Below are 24,065 nucleotides of genomic sequence, written 5' to 3'. Positions count from 1 at the left end.
CTTACATATTGGTGGAGAATACATCAGCTTAACCTAAATGAGCTAAATTTCCCTACAAATGCATGCTCAATTGGATTCAGGTCAGGTAATTGACATTGCATAGGGTTTCAATCTTTGACTTAAAAAGCCTTGGGTTGCTTTAGGTATTAGAAGTATGCTTTGGGTCATTGTCCATCTGCACTGTGAAATGTCATCCAAAGTGTTTTGAAGCAAATCTGAGGAGATAATATAGCCCAATACACTTCAGAATTCATCCCTCTGCATTTGTCAGCTGTCATATCATCAATACATAAGAGGAGGTGGTATGCTTTGAATCATGAGCACTTCCTTCTCTGCTCTTCTCTTCCCATCATTCTTGTACAAGTTGATATTTGTGTCCTTTGTCAATAGGATGTTGTTCCAGAACTGTATGGGCTTTTAGTCTTCCTGTTTTGAAGCTTATGAATGGTTTAAATCTTGTGGTGAACCCTCTGTATTTACTCTGATGCAGGCTTCTCTTGATTGTTGACTTTGACACAGATACACCTACCTCCTTGAGGATGTTCTTGATCTGGCCAACTGTTATGAAGGGGTTTTTCTTCACCAGGGAAAGAATTCTTCTGTCATCCACCACAGAGGTTTTCTGTGGTCTTCCAAGCCTTTTTATGTTCCTGAGCTCACCAGTGCATTCTCTCTTTTTAAGAATGTACCAATTAGTTGATTTGGCCACACCTAATGTTTATGCTATCTCTCTGATGGGTATTTCATTTTTTGGGGGGGATTTTTACAGGCATGTAAATGTAAGTTGGCTTGTTTTACAATGACAGAAGAAGACTGGAAAGAAATGCAGACAGGCACCATTCTGTTGGTTCTCAAATGGTACAATCAGATTTGCAGCCTCTCAGTTGATATTGTCTTTTCTGCCATCACTGTAATGGCTGTAATTTCACCTTGCACAGGTTTCACAGACTAAATGTGCCATTGTTTATGCCATGTACTGCCAGTCATGTTTTCATTCTTTCTCATGATGCAAAAACACAAAAACAGTGGTTGAAATTCTGGACCACCAACATCCAGACAGATAGGACAGTAGGGAGGCATCTCTACAGGCACGTCAAATCAGAAAGCTCATTATCTTGCACTAGCATGTTGATGTTCTAGCCTACAGCTTTGAAGAGAATCATGGAAGAGTCTGTATTTGCTTGAATTTTAAATTTGAAAAAAAGTTCAGTTAACTTTGTCAGACTCTGATTATGATTTTTTTTTACCTCCTCTACAGATATTTTTAATCATTGAAATCAGTGATTGAATCATTGATTGAAGACATTCTTTTATACTTTGCAGTTTGCAGTATTGCTGCGGTAGTTTCTGTTTCTGACTCTATTCTTTGGACCCATGCTTAATGTGGTCATTTGCCTCTCTAAGCTAAAAAGTGGAACAGAAGAGGCATAGGTGTTGCACTTTTGCCTACATGGAAACACACACACACACACACACACACACTTCTGAACCATGTTGGCCATTTGTTTGTGTTTCTTACAGCTATTTTAACGCTTGCTTTGCAGTTTTTGTTTTCTTAATTTTTAAAAGTAAACACTTGTCTAAAAAGTCTTAGTACTAAATGGTGCAAATGCAAATACAAGAGTGAAAGAGCAGTTAATGGAACAAATGATCGTCAGTGCAAAAAAAAAAAATTCGTTTTATTCAGCCACATTCATGAACGATATAATGGCCTATCGTCTGCGTGTCACCTATTAGAAGGTTGAGAACGATAATCTAATCAAATTCGGGCAGCCTTTAACCCCGGCGGTTCACTAGTGTGTTATCGGTTTTCTTGGCACGCGCACCCCTCTTCCGTAGAAGGACCAACCAGAGAGCATGAGCAGCGTCACCCCACATTATCCGCCATCAGCCCACTGCTCTGCAGCCATTCACGCGCGCGCCGCGATGGACCTATGCCAATAAGCGCGACCTTGCTTATGCGCATGCACGCGCTGGAGGCCCGCTTCAGGCGGAACCGCTTTGATACTGGTATATAGTATTTAGCAGAGACCTTAATAGCCTATTTTGATGAAATGTTCTCTCAGTTAATGTACAAGAGTTAAGCACTTGTTTCCATTCATGACTAATAAATACATCCTGCTGTGCTTTTTTTGCTCTTAATTGTTCTTAAAACGAAACAAATTATGAGAGATATTAAACCTCAGTCTATGATTAAAAATTACAAATTACCCCAGGCTTGTAATCTTCATGAATACATTAATCATAACAACAGAATGTGTGGCCAGTGTATGATACGGTTTAACATTTGAGCCCCTTATGGTATTATATATATTCTTAGAATAACGGGTTCTTCAATGGTTCTTTAAGAGTTCGTTGGACGATTAAGGGATAGCGTCCAAAATGTTTCTACTTGTAACATTTTTCTGGGAAATACTCTACTGTATGGTTCCACAGAAACTTTAAGTGTTCCTCTATAGCAACCGATAAAGAATGGATATGTTTCGCATCCAATATTCCCCCCAAGAAGGTGGCAGGTCGCATAATATCCTAGTACCCACTAACGCGCGGACCTTTGGCTCAGTCGCCCCGCCCACCACACCTAATACCACACAGCACCGCAAGCGCATGTCACAACCGTGGAGGCGAGATAGGCGCGGCGTCAGGAGCGACGTGTACTCACAGACAGCACAAGGTCTGTTCATTCACCAAGCGGCATCATTCTGTAGCCTAAAAAACGACTGGAAGAAGCCTAGCCATGGATTTCACTGGAAAGGTACGAAACAATGACTTGCGTGTGTGATATATGCGGTTTAAGGTTTGTTCAGTGGGCGTGGTGGATCGGCGCTGCTGCTTTTTCAGTTATTCATTCTGATTATCTTGAGCCAAGAGTGAGGCTTTTTGTCTAGAAAGTGGATTATTAAGATTTATTTACATCTTGCAGCATAATAGTGTACTAATCGTAAACAGTCCAAATTAATTAATATTTCAGCGGTGGTATTATTCAGGCACGTCCCTGGGATTGGATAAAGATACATATTTAATGATTTACTTGAGGGGTTTCCTAACCTAATGGCCTAATCACATGGGACAATTTTAAATATTTAAAATTTAAAATATTTCATCTTAATTTGAAAGCCCTCATTTATGCAGACAGGAATATCAGCCAACCTAAAATGAATAATCTTGATACATTAGTGTGTCTCATTTACATGGCTAAATCTTTTTGCTTTGTTACCAGACAAAAGCAAATATGAAGAGTCAAAGCTGTAAATACAGAACCAGAGATTTCAATTAATCTACAAGTTAGCATTTGCTTTTGTTGCTTCTGCGTTGAAAATGAGTCATTAGAAAGCACAACCCGAAGTGAAAAAAGTGCACAAACAATTTCATTAGCAAAACCTTGGTCGCTTTTGTTATAAACCCTCCCTAGGTCTATATGTTAATCTAAACATCTGGCTCTGTGATTGACTTAATGTCTCTAGTATAGGATCCATCACTTATGGTACACTTGTAAAACTTTGGGGGTAGGATCATGTGCTTTGATATTTTGATACTTTGATACAATTTTCATTTCATCAGCATAGGGCTATAAAACCAAATGTATGTACTGACAGGTCACTTGATCAAGGTATATCTTGCAAGGTGCCAGCTAGTGTGCTCATTTCTGTAAGTATACCCAAGATATGGAGAGCATTTAAAGGGCAGCACAGTGGTGTAGCAGGTAGCATTGTTGCCTCACAGCTCCATTGTCAGCATTTCACATGGCCTCTCTGTGTCCGTGTGGGTTTTTTGGTTTCTTCCCACCTCCCAAAAACATGACAGTAGGTGTGTCCCTACTTGAAATTGCTACTTGAAGTGTGAATGAGTGTATACATAGTGTGCTGTGATGGACTGGTGTCCCATCCAGTGTCTATTCTTGACTTGTGCCCAGTGGTCCTGGGATAAGCTCTGGATCTATGTAACCCTGACCAAGATAAAACAGTTTCTGAAGATGAATGAATGAATTAATGAGTGTTTAAATGTTATTTTTTTTCCATATTACCATTCTTTCTTTATCTCCAAGGTTGTAGTAGTCCTAATTATGAGTATATATTTTTCCATCCATCAGATAATAAGACAAACTGTGGCATAGATATATGTATACAAAACAATTTAAAAATTCTGAAACATACAAAAAAGCACCAGAGTTTCTAAGGGTTCTGCATTTTGGACTGAGTGGGATTTCAGAATTCACTACTGCTTCCTTTCTGTCAGTTCCAACCAGGTCACCCTACCCACTTTTTGTCACCATATACCTTGTATTGTGCCCAATCAATGAACAGAAAGGTTCTTAGGAGGACAGTGAGGCACTGTTTTAAAATGGCCACTCAGGAAAATTGAGCGACTCTCTCTCTCTCTCTCTCTCTCTCTCACACACACACACACACACACACACACACCAAGAGACAGAAAGAAGTGGGTAGTGACCTGTAAAATGAGAAAGGACACATTGATATGCAGACCATTTGTGTTCCTTATCATTCTTTTTTTGCTGATTAAGTGTGAACATAATCCATTTAGGGATTTAACCCTAACTCTAACCCATTAGAAATAATAGATTGAACAGGAAAATAAAGGTATTATCTTGAGATTTTAAAGTGGTCACAACAACAGTAGTTCTACTGTAGTATACATGATCTTCATTGGTCAATTTTATATCAAATTTGTTTCATTTTTCTCCTAAACTTAACATTTGCAATTGAAAAACAACCTTTACATCACTGATATTGAATTATATTGAGTTAAAGATTAGTGTTCCTTGTACAGATCTTCAGTGAAGTCTCTGAGTTTTTCTTCTGGCAAGCATATTTTTGGAAGATCGGATAGACTCAAGACAGCTTACTAGCAATTCCCACACATTTCTTTTCACTTTTTGTGCATTTCAGAACCATTTCTATGCCATTGACACATGGTTAAACTCTGCAGTGGATAAACTATTTGGAGAGAGAGGTTTGTGATTTTTATCTCTTTTCATACATTCTCAGTCATTAAAATACCTTTTACATCAGACTTCTAGTGACTGTTTCTTTACCTTTTCTCATTTAGTACATCCATTCAACAAATTCATATCCACTGCAATACCATTATAACTGCAAGACAGAGATAGATTTTTTTTCATGCAAATTTTTCTGCTAAATCAGAGAGGGTACTGTAACTTGGAATGTCCTGCAAAACCTAAGTGTGTTAAAGTTCATATAACCATCTAAGCCATATTAATGATACAAATCCAGGTGGAATGCCACTTGTGATTCTTGGGGAAATTGTGGACCAAGCTTCTTGAATAGATGCTAAAGTAATTTTCCATTTGAGTTCATGCTGTTTAGAGTAATTAATATTCATACTCATTAAAAGTGTCCCCCTTACTTCTCAAGAATTGACTAGAACAAGACCACAGAGGAATACAAATGTGTCTCAGATCACTCTAGAGCTTCCAGTTAACCCCAAGATTTCGGGCCATTAATTAACGTAGCCTCTGGAATAAAATCAGCTAATGAAAGACAGACAATGATATATCCCTATAGTACTGTCATCAATATTATTAGCACTGCTGAATAAAAGCTCTCCTCCATGTTTCCCAAAAACCATGACTGCTTATGAAATGTTATGAGTCATGATTCTGAAGATTCTGAGATTTACTGTTACACAAAAGCATGTCATATCAGTGTAAAGAACAGGAGACATGACTGCATGCTTGGTCTGACCTTGCAAACTATCTGACCTCCTCTGGGTATAGGACTCTTAGGTCTTAGGGGACTGGAGAATTCTGTTAATTCATAGTATAAGACAAGAAGCTATTGTTTGCAGGTGTCAAAGTATGACAGAACTGTGGAAACTTGGCAAATCAGGATGTAAAGCAGAGCAGACACTGTAATAATGATAATAATAATAATAATAATAATAATAATAATAATAATAATAATAATAATTTTGTCTTACTTTCTCAGAAAAGATTATGTAAAATCTGTTATTTTGTAATTCTGATTTAGTTATTGAACATGCATAATTTATTGTACATAGCAATGTGTTGTGCATAACAATGGTTAGATGAATGTGTCTTGTTCTAATAATAATGGTGTAAGTATTTGGACTATGATCTTATTAGTATGTGTTTAATGGTAGATCCGAGAGTACGAGGTTGGCTGCTATTGGACTCCTGCACACCGACTCTGGTCCTCACCTTCATCTACCTCCTGATAGTCTACTTGGGACCGAAGTACATGAAGAACAAGACGGCTTACTCTCTGAAGAATGTATTGCTGTTATACAACTTCGGTGTCACCATGCTTTCCTTCTACATGCTGGTGGAGGTACGAGGAAGGGATAGAGCAAAGAATTTAAGAGAAAATTGATAAGTGATAATTATCATAATAATTATGCATTGATAATAATGCTAATGGAAGGTCCTCATGCAAGGATAGTAAGACGAATGTAAGATTATGTCTGAAAAGTGATTTTCTATTCAGAGGATAGAGTGACAGCATCACACATGAAATATACACAGACAAGCCAAAATATTATGACACGTGTAACATATGAGAGATGTAAAGAAGAGAGGAGAAAGACACTGTATAACGGAAGAAAAAAAAAGTGGGGATTTCCCTCTTTCACAGTTTTAACACTTGCAGAGAATGCTTCAATCTGTGTGTGTGTGTGTGTGTGTGTGTGTGTGCGCGTGTGCATGCGTGCGTGGGTGTGTGTGTGTGTGTAATTTGGTAGCTTATTTCAGCAACCTGGTCGGCAGGCTACAAACTGAAATGTCAAGGGCTGTTCGATGCAGGGGAGGGTGACATCAGGGTAAGTGAGAAACACTACACCTCACATCAGTTTTTAATGCCAATCAGCTAATCAAGTGTTAATGTTTTGGACATCACTGTTTCATGACATTTCTTTAGGAGAAGGTCCTCTCATCAGAATAAATAATCTGATTTTGTAAAGTTGTTCTTAAAGCTGCTCTACATATCTTTTGGGAATTTGGAGACCTCTCTGTCAGAGGTATGTTATTGCAAGCAACTTTAACAGAAAACTAACATTTAAGTACAGTATTAAAGACTTGTTCATTATGTCTTCTGAGGATCTAATTACTTGCTATTATCATAGACACCTTCACAGAAGTGTTACAAACCTAAACAGTTTATTGTGCAGATAATTGTGACTGTCACTTACTGAGTACTAGGTAAAAGATTTAGTTTCACACCAGCTATAAGAAATGCAGGGTCAATTCAACAGCTGACAGCGTACATAGCCATCTGAACAATTAGTTACCAGAAGATAGAAGAACATAATTGCAACAAGTTAAAAAGAAGAAGAAAGGATAATCGCTAAGTGGCTATGTTCGCAAACAATAATAAATAATAATAAATTGTAAAAAAAAAAAAGTGTTTTTTTTTATTGGTGCAGCACCTTTTACACAGTCAAGTTCTCTTTGCAAATAAAAGTTAAAACAGCAAAAAGGTTTGAACAATATTTGGATTGAATCCAGCTTCATACAGACAGGAGTTTGCAAATTGAACCATTATTTTCAGTGCACATAAAAAATATCTGAGTACTTTGTTTTTTACTATATCACTTACAAAGCATGTTGCTCTTTACCATCATGCTTGTAAATCCATATTCAGTAAATGTTTTAGAGTCACACAGTATTGTTGAGGTGGAGGGATGGGGAAATTTGTCCATTTTTATTCCTGAATTCCTATGCTAGTGCAGTGTGTCAGGATAGTGGAAAAAAAGCACATGAACTCTTCATTTAAATGTGCCTTAATGTGATCCCAGTAGCATTTCAAAATAGACCCCACATGGGGTGGTGACTCCTAGTTTGGTAGCCCCTACTCTATAACTTTGTCCATAGCTGTTTCTGTATAATGCGTCAGTGTAACAACTAAGGCATATTCAGCCAAGCAGACCACTGATGTAAGAGTAATTATAATATGATACTATAAAATGATGCTCCATCCTTGTGAATGTCCAATCTAATGTCTCATATATTAAATTGACAAAGTACACAATAAAGGCAGGTTTTATATTTTTGATATTTTTTTGAGGCCTCATGTAATTATATTTGAGCAATTCACTACTGTTGTACCTCTGACTTTTTCTTGTCTGGGCAGGTAGCGAAAGTGTTGTGGTGGTACTACTTCTCTAAGCTAATTGAGTTTCTTGACACCATCTTCTTCGTACTAAGAAAGAAGAACAATCAGATCACCTTCTTGCATGTGTATCACCACGCTTCCATGTTTAACATCTGGTGGTGTGTTCTCAACTGGATCCCCTGTGGACAGAGTAAGTATACACAGTTATATGTTAAGACACAAGCAAGGGGGGCTGCCATATGACTGGCTGATTGGATAATTGCATGAATGACCAGGTGTACCGGTGTTGTGGAAGTGTATTATAATTTAATTTCTTTCTGAAAACCTGTTTGTGCATGGCCTATATATTATAGGATATAGTATTCAAGTGTAAGTTAGCAGCAATCTCCATTACTGAGCTCAACCTTCGATTTTGGTTTCCTCATTATGATGTCTAATGGCTAAAAACATTTTCTTTGTATTGTTTTGTGCCAGGAAGTGTTTGAACAGGTTCAAATTCTCAAGAAAAATGATTTCACAAGACTAAAAACAAAAATATTGACCTTTCATGAAACTGGAGAAACTGACAGATTCACAAATATCCAAAACAAACAGACTTAGAGGGAAGTGGAGTAAAGTTCCACATGTACATCACATATAATTTTAATTGTTACATTATTAACATTAGAACATACATTTTGATCATGTTACTTGTGATAATGAAGGGACATCCCTAAAGTCTTGCAATAGATGTCTTTAGCACAAATCCAGAGAGTCAGATGCAAGTACAGACAGTCTTTATTGAATAAACAACAAACAAACAAAAGACAGGAAAACGACCAAAAACTAGAAAAAAAAGAGCAAGGCAAGGGCAACATGAATGCAAAGGCTACTCACAGTGCAAACACACAAATATAATGCTCACCAACTAAGGAGAGAAAACACAACATAAATAGGTAACTAATTAGGAGAACACAAAACAGGTATGCAAAAACACGGGAAGTAAGGCAGACAACAAAGAAAGAAATTCAAAAACGTGAATGAGGGTGCCCTCTGGTGGTCTTGGGGGGATGGGGCGATTATCCATGGTGGATGTGACATTAGGATATGCGACTTTTGCAATCACCTGTATTCAGGTTGCAGACACAGACACAGTTTGCAGTTTAAAATGTGTTTCTCAAATGCCAGACCACAGCAGTGAACCATTTAGCTTGATCTAATTTATTACTTATAAGATTGAAAATGTGTCTTCAAGATAGGATTGACTTGGCTGATGTGCTGCATGGTTTGTATGCAGGTTTCTTTGGACCCACACTGAACAGCTTCATCCATGTGCTGATGTATTCATACTACAGCTTGTCCACCATTCCCTCCATGCACAGATACTTGTGGTGGAAACGCTATCTGACACAAGCCCAGCTGGTCAGTACAATAATGCAAGCTAATGTTTTTTTCAAAAATACTTTATGTATAATTTGTCTAATATACATAAAAAATAAAAATTTATGTAATTTCAGGCCATATTGCTCTGACAGTAACAAGGCATGTTGTAATGCTCAGAAACAGGAATGTGATCCCTAATGCAAAGTTTAATTTCCAAAGTCACAAATCCAGGACACAAAAATAACCCCTTCCATTTACTGTATAAAGCACTTACACTCTTTTTAACATCACTTATTTGCTGCTGTGAAAAAAAAGACAGGAAAAAGAAAGGGAAACATTGGGAGAAAGGGTACATTTTAAGTTAAAATTGGAGAAGCCATTGGAAGCGCAGCCATTAAGATCCTGGGAAGTGGCAGGCACGGTGATGCCATGTATTGCTTTGTAAGTGATACAGTAAGTAAATAGTCTAGCAACTGAATTTTATAATATGTTGGAGCATATTTATGGTTTCAGAAATGCCAGAGAAGAGGGAATTACAGTAGTCTAAAAGTGAGGTTATGAAAGCACAAACCAGGGTTTCAGCATCTTTCTTACCAAGTAGGAGCTGTTAAAGTGGAGCAGAGCTCATAAAAAGTGATTTTCTGAAGTCACCTAATATGGGGTTCAAACTACAGTGTGTTGTCAAGTAAAACTTCAATTTTGTAAGGGTTTAATTTTTAGAAAGTTAGTATCCATTCATGATTTTAGAACTTGACTACATTCAGTTAATGAGCTGGGAGGAAGAGCCGTATTGGATCTTGTACTGAGATAAATCTGATTGTCACCTGCATAACAGACTGTGTTTGGGATTGGGAAGCATAAATATGGTGACGAGGAGGGGACCAAAGACTGATCCTTGAGGGACATCTCATGAGAAACTGTAGTATGTCTTTATGTTATAAAGTGGTATCTATCAGAACAGTAAGATACAAACCAAAATACTGATAGAAGAGGTGGGAGAGCAGAATGTCATGGTTAAAAACTGTACTGAGATCTAACAGAGTAAAAATGTTGATGGCACCAGCATCAGTAGAAACAAATAGATCATTTGTGACTCTTAGAAATGTACTTGCAATATTATGTAGAGTACAGAAACCTGATTGGAAAGTATTGATTATTGGCCTCCACTCTTTGGAGTTTAGTAGAATTTGAAGTGAAGTGACTTGTGGCCAAGTATGGTGACCCATACTCAGAATTTGTGCTCTGCATTTAACCCATCCAAGTGCACACACACAGTAGTGAACACACACCCGGAGCAGTGGGCAGCCTTTTTTTGCTGCCGCGCCCGGGGAGCAGTTGGGAGTTCGGTGCCTTGCTCAAGGGTCTCACCTCAGTTGTGGTATTGAGGGTGGGAGAGAGCGCTGGTCATTCACTCCCCCCACCTACAATCCCTGCCGGACCTGAGACTCTAACCCACAACCTTCAGGTTCACCTTCGGGTTGCAAGTCCAACTCTCTATCCATTAGGCCACGACTGCCCCAATCAACTGGTCTATAATTAAAATGTTCATTAGAGTCAAGGCTAGTACAACATTTGGGACCGGGCATTACAGCAGCAGTTTTGAGATTCAGCAGAACAAAACGTGTCAAGAGACCTGTTAATGATGCAGCAAGAGATAACACAGGAGACCCTGCTTTAAGAATTGAAGATGAGGTGGAGGTGTTAGATTTTGAGATAAGTACAGCGACAAAGTCAGGGGTTAAGTAGGGTAAAGTGGGTTCAGTTAAAAGCTGGGATGTGGTCCTGAGTTGAGTTGGTAGTTGATGGGACTGGAGAGAAATGTTGATAGTTTGCACCAATTTTTTTCCTTGAAAGAACTTCATATTGGACTGGAGAGCTAGGCATGTCTGCTTAGGTGTCTTAAGGAGTTTGTTTAAAAAAAAAAATAAAATTCAAAAAAGTGTTGGGTGCTGGCCTTTATTGTGATTCAATGATTCACTCCAAATAACAAAATATATCACCTAGTGTAGAGACTTCTATGTTGAAAAAAGAAAAGTTGATGGAACGTGGAGACAAGAGAGATGAGAGGCTAAGGATATTTATATTCTTAGCAGAGATAAGCCCATGTGAGTTCTTCTTAAATGTCTTTCATACCGTTACATATTTTTTGATATTTGGAAAACAGTTGTAGCTTATATGAGGGCTAGTTAGTGCCAAAACTAGCCTTTTAATTTTTACTAGTTGAACAGTAGATATAGCTCGAAAAAGTAACAGACTAGTTTCTTGTCCATGCATCCATTCTCTGTACCTCTTATCCCACATAATGTTACGGGGGAGCCTGGAGCCTATCCCAGGGAACTTGGAGCAAAGGGAGGTGGACACTCTGGATGGGGTGCCAACCCATCTCAGGGCACAATCACACACCCATTCACACACTACAGAAAATTTCTGATGAGTGCAGTACACTTCATACAAAGTGATATTAAAGTGAAATCATTCCATTTAAACAAAAGAAAATATACTTTCCCCAGCATAGCCTTACACAATGTGTAGATTTCTATAGAATGTGTTTCATCTAGTCTAAAATATTATATTTGGTAAAAAAAAAAAAATAGCTTCTATCTGCCTTCTGATGTTGTAAAGGAGATATCGGCATGAGCGTGTCAGATTAGCAATGTGAGAGGAAAAGGACAGTTGATTGTCCAAGGTTACCCCAAGGTTGCATGCACTGACCAAACGTGAGATCTGAGTTGTCTAGGGAGATCACAAGATTCTGACATGGGGATGAATCACCTGGGATGAACAGCAGTTCAGTTTTGCTGGGATTAAGTTTCAGCTGATGAGCTGCCATCCATGATGAGATGCCTGACAGTCATGTTGAGATCTGAGCGGAAACATTAGTGTCTGAAGGAGGGAATGAGAGGATGAGTTGAGTGTCATCCACATAGCAGTGGTATGAAAACCCATGTGAGGATGTGACCTCACCAAGAGATTGAGTATAGAGAGAGAACAGAAGAGGACCAAGTACTGTGCCTTGTGGGACACCAGTGGAGAGTCTGCGTGGACCAGATGTGGTTCCCCTCCAGGTCATCTGATATGACTGATCCTCCAGGTAGGAAGCAAACCATTGGATGCAAGCAAAGCAGTGGCAGCTTGGCGGTGCTGGGATTTGAACAACCTTCCGCTCAGAAGTCCAACACAGCAATGCAGCAAACTCCCCTGCCTTCAAGACTCACCTTTGGCAGAAAACTTAATGTTACAAAGCACTGAAAATGTCTCCTTAGGGCAGGGGTGTCAAACTCAATCCTTAATGGGCTATCAAAAATCTCAACAAATCTGTGGGCCAGGCATGACCTGTATTTTTAAAGGTTTGTGCACACCTGACAATCACACCCATATGTGGGCCTATTCTTAAACTGTTGCCACAGAGTTGGAAGCACACAATTGTATAGGATGATTTTGTATGCTGTAACATTAAATATTTCCCTTCACTGGAACTAAGGGGCCCAAGTCTGTTCCAGAATGACAGTGCTGCTCTGCACAAAGTGATATCCACGACAGGGTTTGCCAATGTTGGTGTAGGAGAACTTGAGTGGCCTGCACAAAGCCCTGACCTCAACCCCACTGGGCACCTTTGTGCTGGGTGAACTCAACCGACGTCAGTGCCTGACCTCACTAATGCTCTTGTGGCTGAATGGGAAAATCCTGACAGCCATGCTTCAAAAATGCCTGAATTTTTTTTAGCCCATGTAGCACTTGTAGTAGTAATAATAATAATAATAATAATAATAATAATATACATATATAAAATATGATACAACACCAGCACAGCAGCACTAACAACTGGCTACCTATAATAATAATTGCCCCTGAGGAGGATTGAAGGTCCAATAAAACTACCTATTTGCTTGAACTAGACAGCTGGCAACTTTTCTAAGCTATAAGTTCATCAGTTCAGGTCAAATTCAGAGCTAGTGATACTCTGAGAATGGAAAGAAGGTGTTTTTTCAGTGAGATGTGTCCTGTGAGCTGTTTTGTTAATGTTCATCACAGACCAAACATTTACAGTATATGAGCAGCAGGTAAGCAGAGCTCTGGCATTGATTCATGAAATGGACCAGCCCCTACCAAATCGTACTTGGCTTGAGTTTGCTGTTACACTGCAATTTTATCAGATATATTTACATGTTAAATGGTACGCTATCCACATCAACTGTAAACAGATTCTGGAACAGTTCAAAATAGAATTTCTGTCTTAAAGTCAGTAAATTCAGGAAGAAGTGTGCTCAGCTTGCAAGCAAAATGTGCACCAGTGCTAGCGAGCCTGTCTATGATTATTTCACTGAAAGAAAAGTGACCTAAGTTTTGTTGTTGTATTTTGTTTTGGAAAGCTTTCACAGACTTGTGCAAGGGATCACATGATCATGTTCCTGCAATTACAGGTGTAGTATGGTTAAAGTCTCATGGAACTTTATCATGGAACTCTCTGTCTTTATCCATGACATCCATGAAATGACAGATTTCCTCTCTCAACTCAAAAAATCTCTTCAGTAATTTTCCACGACTTAGCCAACACACCCCTGTTCAGCAGGACACACTGGCATATTCACAATTCGCCTTATCAAGAAACAACTGAAACTGCCCCTGAAAAATTCATCATACTTTGTTACTGTGCACATTAAATGATCCATACTTAGTACTTTACCACATAAAGCCACCCAGAGTATAATACACTGGTAGGCTGTCCACTCACCTGGGCAGTTCTCCTGCATCTTTTTTCACATTCTCCCCACCAGTCTGCTCCCATCACTGCCCATTGCAGACTCTCCATTTGTGGTCAGTCTTGTGAGCTCATCCACAGCAAGTGGATAAGCCACAAAATCTCTTTTCCTTTTCAATCATCAGTGATCAGTGGTTAATCAATGGTTAATCCATCCACCCAATGAACTGTATTTCTGCTAAGATTGTCATTAGCAAATGTTTGTCTTTTTCTATGCATACTGTGCCTCAAACTTTAAGCATGCATTGCTTTCGGAAAATCACCCTCAGCTGCATTTAGTGATCCTTAATAATCAAAAAATAGGGGCAGGAGACTGCAACATTAGGCTGGAATTGCTGACCATCGAATACTCTCACTTGGTCGAAGGCATGCCTCAGGGCCTTGACACACAACTGTTCCAAGGGCAAATGCCCAAGAGGAATCCCAGCCAAGAGCGGAGGAGTGGGGTCCCCATGCTCTGTGTCTAATGTGACCCTGACGTGGAGCTGACATCGACAGCCCCAGCACCGCCTCCCCAGCTAATGCTGCGCACGTTCCACACTCTCACTACTGCAGGACCCCTCCACAAACATTTCTTTTGCTAATGTTAGGAATCTTGGCCAATTTGTCCCCAGGATTAGTGGATGGGTGAGGTGAGGACTAACCGCTGCCTCCACTGTATGTTTTTGCCCTAGAATTTGATGACGACTGGCATCAGGGAATATTCGTGTATATCCCTGTGCACACACCTCATCTTCACCATATGTGCCTTCCCCAGTGCCTCACCTTGAACAAGGCATTAATGATTTGAGGTCTAGTTACAACCTGAATCCACCAATGGGGGTTGAACACTTGTCTGTATATGGTACATCCCAGCTCAATCGGGGATGGCTTGTGCCATGTCAGGAATCTGGACCAATGCCTCCACCTCCATCACATGGCATTAGTCCTGGAAATGCCTGGGCTCCCCGCAATGCCAACACACCGGCCTAGGCTTTACTCCCACACCTGTGGCCCCAGATTCACCTACCTGGGGGAGAGGAGAGACAGATACAGGGAAAGGGGGAGGGGGAGAAAAAGCACAGGTTCAGCTGGTTTTGGGGGAATTGGCCACTGTTTCTGTGGTGCGGGGATGGGAAAAGGGTGGGGGCGAGGAGGAGAGAGAGAGGTACGAGAGCAAGAGAATGAGAAGGGAGGGGCTTGCCTGCCCCCGGATACAGCGCCTTGTCTAGCGATGTTGGATGGTGGCACTGGACCCATTCGGCCATCCCCTTGGTAGTCAGGCGAATCTACTCTAGCACCATGAGGTCGACAATTCTTTGGTGTTGCGCCTCTCTGCCAGCAGCTATCTTCGGCAGGTGTCCCGGAGCTGCTGGGCGAATGTGAATGGGCGGCCATGCTCGCTGAGTGTCTGGAAGTGGAACTGCTGACTGTGCAGTTCTGGGGTGCAGCCGACCATTACAATATTGCCCGTTTAAGGTCCAGGTACTCCAGCAGGTTCAGCACAGGGAGCTGTTGGGCCATGAGCTGGGCTTCCCCAAACAGGAGTGGCAGTAAACGGGCCACCCACTGGGCATCGAGCCATCCCCACACTTCCGTGTCCCACTTGAACAACTAGAGAAACACTTCTGGGTCATCTTGTGGTCCCATCTTGGTGAGGGTGATGTGGGCCGGACCCACGGTTGCTGCGGGGGCTGCTGCTGAACAACTGCTTGAACAACTCAAAAAGGCACTTTATTCGATTTATATTTTACTTCCGATATTCAGAGGTCTTATTTTCCACACACACACACATGCATGCACACATGCCATGTATTTTTTTTTTTTTTTTTTTTTACATCTCCAGCTGCATCAGGAGCCTTGTGTCCAGCTATTTTAGGAACCTTCAAATGTACTTTGCCCACAAGATGGCAGCAACTGGAGGTAGGGATTTCCATGGGGTGCTCCATCTCCCCATACTGTTTGTTGCCTCTTTTGAGATCATCCTCATTGGTGCAAGACAAATGGTTGGAGGGGTGAAGCTAAAGTCAGGGCAGAGACTACCTCCCCTAAGAAGCTATATGGATAAAGTCACCACAATCCTCTAGACAGCAGCATGTACAGTAGTGTCTAGCTGAAAAGGCTAGACAAGCTCTTGATATGGGCAAGAATGAAGATCAATCCATCCAAGTCACAGAGTCTGTCTCACCAGAAAGGGGTCAAATGCAACAGGACCATCTTCATTGCAGCCCATCAAAAGTCTTGGACAGAAAGCTCTCTCTGACACACAGATGAGGAAAGTAGTGCAGAAACAGCTCTCAGATGGCCTATCCAGGATCAACCAGAGCCAGCTCCCTGGAAAGTACAAAATGTGGTGCTACTAAAAGATGATGTGGCCATTGAATATGTCCAAAGTCCCCTCTTCAGCAGCCAGTAGGATGGATGGTCTAGCAAACTGATACTTCTGAAAGTGGCTGGGTGTGTAAAGATGCCTCTCTGACACTGGACTCTTTGGAAAGAACACCCTGCAATTCCCTCTTCAATCCATCAGTCTAGGGTACAGGCAGGAGAAAACAGGGATCATCCTGGAATCAAGAGAGTTCATTGACCTGCTGGTGAGAGCTGCACATGCGCCTGTCTGAACAGGTTGGAAATGGAGAGCCCAAATGGAGGTGGACCAGGCAATCAGCAGGGGGGCTGTACTACATGAGAGAGTACAAGGAACTGGTCACTCTCATGGTCTGACCTATGAAAGTTACCACAGGCCAGGCACAGCTTCCTAATCAGGGCAGTGTATGACACCTTGCCTTGCCTCCGAAACCTTCACCAGTGGTTCAGCAATGAGGAAAGCTGTTCCCTCTGCAATGCCACCAATGCAAGCATCCAACACATCATGTTGGGGTGCAACACAGTGCTTTTCCAAGGGTGCTATAGATGGCAGCATGACCAGGTCCTGAAGAAGGTAGCCAAGGTGCTAGAGGCCTTTAGGAGGGACATGGCGATCCCCAGCTGATGACCGTGCAACTTACTAAAGCCACCGTTAGAGGTGCAACAAGCAGCAGATTCCCTGCAGGTTCAACACCTACCTGTGCACTACACTCCTGATAACAAAAGACACCTTTTTAATATTATGTGGGTGGTATGTATGGAAAGTTCCAATATGAAGGCTCTGTACTTGGATGACAGAGTTGAGAGGCAGTACTTGTTTCTTACGTTGGAGCGCTTGCGATTGAGACTGTGGAGTCTGATCTTGAATATGGTCAAATATATCTAGTATTTCCCATTACAAGATTACAACAAACCAAATATAAGATTACTAAAACCTAGTTCTAGACATTTTACTAATTTCAAGCTTGATATAGACAGATAATTTTGCTAATTTTAAGCATTTGTTTCTAGAAAGAAACAAAATTATCTGCCAATAGAGCAAGAAATCAGTTAATGTAGTTTCTCTGTGTAATGTGCTTAGAGGGAATGATCAGCCTGGGTACAGTGTAGATCTTTTTTTTTCTTCTCCATTTTCAAGGCACGCCATTTTCTTTTTACCTCACTTAATTTACACCTTATTCACCTTTTCTAAAATTTCTCTCTAGATTTTAACCTTTTCAGGTGCTGTTACACTGCTAAATATTTTTTATTGGCATAGGATTGAAAATAACTTGAAATAAGTTCTGCCTGTCTGCCTATTATTTTACCATTTACTAGTCATTCCGTGTTTCCAGCACTTGACCTTTTATGGAGTTTTGTAGGCATCACTAAATGCAAATGAGCTGTGTTGGGAATGCTCTTTGGACTTTATGGGTCATCAATATACACAGGCGAGTACGGATAAAATTAGCATTTCAGAAACATTTACTTTGGTTTGGCTTAAGCAAACATTTACACACAATTTAAAAAGATTGATAATGAGGCGCAATATCAATATTTTTCCACGAATGATAATATATGGTTCATATGTTGATATTGTGTGGACTGCTGGTATATACTGTATATTTTAGCCATCTTTAGTTAGAAGAAAAAATGGCATACAGTGAGTGAGTGTTGCATTTTTGTAGCTGAGGGTCTACGGGAGTTAAACTGTGTTTCTATAACAATTCTTTAAAGTTTTCTTTTTTTATTTAATTCTATAGCTCCTAGAAAAGAGTTAAATATTACTGAATATATACGAATTAAACATTGCTTGCTGTTTCTCCTGGTTTTCATTTCAGGTTCAGTTTATATTAACTATAACACACACATTAAGTGCAGTGGTTTTCCCCTGTGGTTTTCCTCTGGGCTGCCTGTTCTTTCAGTCCAGCTACATGGTTACACTTGTTATCTTGTTCATCAACTTTTACATGCAGGTAAGAAAATGATCAATACAATTAATTAAATAAATGCTACTTATATAATAAAAAGCTGCTATAAGTCCATTGGTTTCTTATAATTACATTATTAAGTGCTTTCACCATCTACCTGTCAAGAATGTACAAAATACACTGCCTGGCCAAAAAAAAAAGTCGCTATTTAGATTTTAATAGGCAAATACATAAGAGTCTATGAATGGATCATTATTAGAGTGATTATAATGTTTCTAGCATGTTATATGTTTGGCAACCTCTTGATGGCAATAACATCACATTTGTTTCCATCAAGCGGTGCATCAGTTTTTGGTCAAAATCTTGTATTGACAATGCAAGAGATGAGCACTGTAAAGTCTCCTCCAGCAACCCCAAAGACTTTCACTGAGGTTAAGGTCAGGACTCAGAGGTGCCAATTCATGTGTGAAAATGATTCTTTATGCTCTCTGAACCATTCTTTCACAGTTTTAACCCTGATGAATCTTGGCAGTGTCATCCTGGAATATGGCCATGATACGTGTTTCTACATGGTTATTAAAGAACTAAAAAGCTACACACTTCATCTTTTAAGATTAAAAGAACTGTTGCCAAACATATAACATGCTAGAAACATTATAATCACTCTAATAATGATACATTCGTAGACTCTTATGTATTTGCCTATTAAAATCTGAACAGCGACTTTTTTTTTGGCCGGGCAGTGTATAAATAAAGGATGGAAAATAATTCCATTCAAGCATTTAGTTTATTTAACCAAAGTGAATGCCATACATCTTTACTTAATTTCTTGCTCTAATTTCACTTCATTGCAGACATACAGAAAAAAGCCATCCAGAGATGACAAAGCTAGAGAGATGATGAGAAACCATATAAACGGAATTTCATCCTGTGTTAATGGAGCTAAACATAAGCTGCAGTGATGACAAATCATAACTCTTCAAAAATTTATCTTTCATGTTGACTAATCTAATAGCAGGGATAATCCTCTTTAATTGTAATAATGTAATTGTGCTTTTTATATAGAGTACTGTTTTTAACCTTTTGTATTATGCTTTTGTTTGTTCCTCTCAAGACTTGACAGTGTTAATGATTGTAGTGCTGTACTGTACCTCTGTATAGAAGTGGTACACTCAATATCTTGGGCATTTGGAAATAATCTCAATAATATATTGAGAGCCTGGGAAATTCTATAATCCAAAATTACACATTTCCATCACTATCAATTGTGACTCAAAACCACGTTCATCTAAGGTTATACACAGTCCAGATTGCTTTCATTCAGAACAATTTACAAACACATTACCATTATTATAATGCTTGGCTGACCACCACAATAATATAGTGAATTCAATCAGTGGACAAAAGACCTGTCCGGGATCAAATTTACATGTTGTAATTTCCTGGGTTACAGGTGCTCCTCTGTGACTTTATTACCACCCAGATTGGCCATTTTAGTATTTTTCTCTGTCCTCCTCTAAGAAAATAACAGGCCAAATTACTGTTTTTCACCAAACACAGTGGTTGTCTGATAATTTTATTCTTAATTATTATAATTATTATGTCTGGATGCACCCGTCTATGCAGATGTTGCTTTGGAAAAATAAGTGTTAGTTAGTCTCATAGTGCACATATCAGTGACCCTCCCCCAGATATTAAACACTTAATGAGTCGTGAAACAAAAAATGGATGCTTCTCATATACTTTGTAATTATTGTTTTATTGTATTTTCAAATTGTTGCTGGAACTTTGGTTCATCCCAAAGTGAAATAAGAGCCAGCGTCTCTTCTCTACTCCAGTGCCTCTACAACTGCTTGGACACCATGTTGTGAATGTAGCATGATCATTTGACCATATGGTGCAAACATACAGGCTCATAGAAAACACAACCCGCTAGAAACTGACTGCTCCTGTGGTAATTTTATTACTGTGCGGATGCGAGATTTTTAGCACTGAGGAAATAATTGAAACATTGATTACCAACGTCTTCCTAAACTAATTCTGTCTGAATAGAGCCAAAGAGTTCTTTTGGACTACTGCAACATGAGTTGAATGTATGTCCAGGCTGTGCATACATTCATAAAGACTTCAGATATTTCAAAAACACAGTGCCTTGCAGAAGTAATCAAAATGTCTGGTATTGATTTTAATTAATTTGCTCCTATCATAATCATAGATATTCAAAACTCATTTATGAAAAAATTACATAAATCACAATGGTGTTTATATTGCCTTTTTGTAACGCAAGCCCCAAGAACGTAACTACCTTTACTTTGCCTGAACATTGCCCTGATTGATCAATGTCCTGGTGAAATGTAATTTTTGTTTTAACTCAGATATAATTATTCATTGTCTTTCAGGAAACTGAAGCAAGGTTTCATGCTGTACATACACAGTTATACCTACATATCTTACTTCCATTTTAGCACTTTGCAAACAGAACAGATTACTAGCAGTTGTTGCAGTACATTAAATATCATAATTATTAAATTATTTGTAGACTAGAATATCGAGAATATAAAAGGTATAAGATTTCAATTTCATGGTAGAGAACAATATCAGTATATCACACCCTAATGTCACTGGTTTTAAAAATGACTATCAATACACTATTTAGTGTTCTCCCTTCATTTCATACAGACCTGAGCTCTCCTACTTGTATTTAGGGCGAACAGTGTACTGTATGATTTTTTTTTTTTTTTTTGCCCTACATACCTCATCATACACAAATTATTTGGCTCTACATTTTATAAAGAATGTTGGACTAATTCTATTTGTTGTAGCAAATTTTACTTTCTCTTGATCTTTAAATTCAATCAGTTAGTTTCAAATCTGTGATTCTGTAATCTATTCTCTAAAAATAAAGTAGTATTTGTCAAATCAATAATTTCTTGAATTTTATAATGGGTAAAGTGCAGACCTTCAGGAGTTTGTTCACTCCTAATACAAATTCTTCTACAAGAGATGTTCATATTTCACCACAGGAAAGGCTCTGAGACAGGAGCACTATCATACCAGATTTGATGCAAAGTCACAAATCATGTCACAAATCATGGAAGTTTTCTCTTTGAGTTTGTTTTTTTTTAAAGCTTATTGTGCTACAATGAATATATATTTGGAGAGTTTATAGTCTTTTTCTGCATTCAGAAGCTAAATTATAGTTGTGATGTTTTAAACAGTGGTATTTATGATAGAGATATGGTATGGTAGAAACATGTTAATGGGGCATGCCTGTCCTGCAATAACACTCAAATTAGTCAAGTTATTAAAGCAGAATAACAAAAACAAATGCAATGCACAAATGTATATCCCTATTTCCATCTTAACTGCTGTTGTAATCCTTCTTTAGTTCAATTGAATTTTGTTAAATGACCTTCTGGAGGCTTGTGGAATCAAGAAAAAGAAAACTATGTTTCGAGACAACTATGTTTCAGGAGCTAAACTTTCTCAGATGATGTTTGCATCTAATGTTACTCCCTTTTTAGTGGAATAAATGATAGACAGTGCTATTTACAAACATACAGGAGCAATGAATATTTTAATTTAGCTACATTCAAATTGGGTTTTATTTAGTCAAATATGAACTAATACACCTATTCTTGACAATTAAGGAAATTACTTTCAGTGTACTTCTGTTCCTGTTGGACGGGGTAGAGACATTACTGGTCATGAGACAGTATGCATCAAGACAGAAGAGCTGAGTTAATTCATTAATCATATAAAAATTGAAAAACATTTAATACTCAAGAGTTGAATATTCTAGCCAAAATGTTTGAGTTTGAGTCTTTTTTAATTGCCACACTTTCAGAGTCTACAGTCTTCTTATAATGGGATGCAAAATGTGTCGCAAGAAAAATACCTTTTCCCCCCATTACAAGACAAGGTAAATGTCACTTAGTTGTGCATGCTTGTCTTCACTAGATTTTTTCACACATTATGTAACAAGATTTAAACAAATTGTATTTGCATGTAAACATATAAATTGATATAAAGATAATACATTTGAATACAAGTCATACAATTCACAAATATTTCACTTATGCAATGCTAATAATGGTTTTAATAGTTATGTGTGGTTTCTAGCTGGAATCTGTGGTCGTTGGATAAAATTTTCAATCTCTTAATTTATTTTTGGTCTCAGCAACTGGAACTGCTGTGGACTGAAAAAAGTGCAATTCAGGTGCCAGGAACAATAAGTGTGTTATTTTCACTATTAATATGCTTATACTATTTTATTTATTATTAAGGTCTGTAAAAACTAACATACTGTCTTATTTCTATAAATTTCATCTTCATTTTGCACTCAACTATATAGCAGCTAATATTGCATATCTTCATTTTACTTCATTGCGTGTTATTTCATTAATGGCTAAGCATGCTAATTAGCTAGTTGATGTATGTACCTAGTTCAAATGATATATTCCATACATATTGGCAAATAAATTGCTTCCATTTTCTTCCTATAAAGGCCATACTTATGTACTGTTGGTGATATGCACATCTTAAAAATGCAGGGGTGAAACTTTATTGGATATTTGTAGACGTTATGTGATGCCTACCATGCTAGGCATTGCTTCTGTTTCCTCTGCTTTTGTCTGGTGCGCTTGGACCCCCCCTCTGAGTAATTCTAGAGAATCCAACCTAGAAGAAATAGAAACAAACCAAACTAGATTTGAAAAGCTGTATAAACTTAAGATTTTGATCACACTCGTATTTTAGACTACCTCTTTTGCTGTTTATTACAGAACGCTTTCACTGTATCAGACACCGACCGCCAAAAACCCTGGAAGGAGGACAAAGAAAGAGACAGCAAAACTGAAACTCAAAATGTCATAACATTTGCATCCCCCATGGTGTAAATCAATGACTTACTTTGTTAAATGACTACTCAAAAAACTGTCAGCTACTTATACTGTATCTATAATATATTGTAACATGTTGTCCATTATTATAAACTTATTTTTCAAAAAAGCACAGAAATCTCTCCTACTACCACCCATCAACACTTAAACCTCTGCTAGTTCTTTGCAAGTTCATTTCTCTTTTCAGTATTACAGACATAGGCTACACCATGCAGTAAATCTGGGATTATCACAGAGCTGACCTCAGATTTGACAGATAAACCAACTCTGTTGTCAAAGCCAGTTTTCACCACATCACGTCTTCACCACTGTTTGCCAAGTTCAAAACTTAGAGGAAATTACTCATGAACTCATTTAATCTGTATTGGTTACTGCAACCCACTATACAGTTGAGGGCAAAAGGTTGCATCCCCTTGCTTTGAAATGACAAAAGGAGTAAAAAAAAAAAAGAAATGTATTTTCATCAACACAATATTTAATGCATGTTCAGTTTTCACAAATGTTCCTTCATCATCAAAAGTAACAAAAATGGTCAAAGAGTGTATAAAAAGAAAGTGACAGTGAAATAATAGAAATTATCAGTCTAAAAGTTTGCATCCCCTTTTATGAAATATTTTGTAATACTTTGTATGTCCTCTCTTTATACCTACCTTCTTTATGGCCTTTATACCAGAGGTTT

At 38.6% G+C, this 24,065-nt stretch overlaps 2 protein-coding genes across 7 annotated transcripts in view; one reads left to right on the top strand and one right to left on the bottom strand.

Annotated features, from left to right (window-relative positions):
- The first annotated feature begins 2,598 nt into the window (after positions 1 to 2,598).
- elovl2 (ELOVL fatty acid elongase 2) lies at positions 2,599 to 23,463 on the top strand. Of its 3 annotated transcripts, none has more exons than XM_053227875.1 (8): positions 2,599 to 2,755; positions 4,908 to 4,971; positions 6,142 to 6,329; positions 6,739 to 6,816; positions 8,127 to 8,298; positions 9,385 to 9,509; positions 18,396 to 18,530; positions 23,270 to 23,459. In XM_053227875.1, the coding sequence occupies exons 1-8, from the start codon at positions 2,738 to 2,740 to the stop codon at positions 23,381 to 23,383; spliced, it is 894 nt and encodes a 297-aa protein (XP_053083850.1). In that variant the 5' UTR covers positions 2,599 to 2,737; the 3' UTR covers positions 23,384 to 23,459. The 3 variants fall into 3 exon arrangements, with proteins under 3 accessions (XP_053083850.1, XP_026779783.1, XP_053083851.1); XM_026923982.3 differs by lacking the exon at positions 23,270 to 23,459 and adding an exon at positions 19,340 to 22,155; XM_053227876.1 differs by lacking the exon at positions 18,396 to 18,530 and having other exon boundaries at positions 23,270 to 23,463.
- Positions 22,296 to 24,065, bottom strand: part of sycp2l (synaptonemal complex protein 2-like) — a 42,947-nt gene continuing 41,177 nt past the window's right edge. For 3 of the 4 annotated variants that reach the window (XM_053227872.1, XM_026923975.3, XM_053227873.1), the window contains 3 exons: positions 23,249 to 23,307; positions 23,084 to 23,165; positions 22,296 to 22,684 (listed from right to left, as the gene is read on the bottom strand). In XM_053227872.1, coding sequence (XP_053083847.1) covers positions 22,637 to 22,684; positions 23,084 to 23,165; positions 23,249 to 23,307 — 189 coding nt within the window. In that variant the 3' untranslated portion in view covers positions 22,296 to 22,636. The remainder of the gene's footprint in view (positions 22,685 to 23,083; positions 23,166 to 23,248; positions 23,308 to 24,065) is intronic. The other variant, XM_053227874.1, reaches the window with a different exon arrangement.

Source organism: Pangasianodon hypophthalmus, chromosome 22 (assembly GCF_027358585.1).
Source record: "Pangasianodon hypophthalmus isolate fPanHyp1 chromosome 22, fPanHyp1.pri, whole genome shotgun sequence".
Classification (NCBI taxonomy): Eukaryota; Metazoa; Chordata; class Actinopteri; order Siluriformes; family Pangasiidae; genus Pangasianodon; species Pangasianodon hypophthalmus.
The sequence above is the reverse complement of the archived record's forward strand: the minus strand, read 5'-3'. Positions and strand labels throughout refer to the sequence as shown.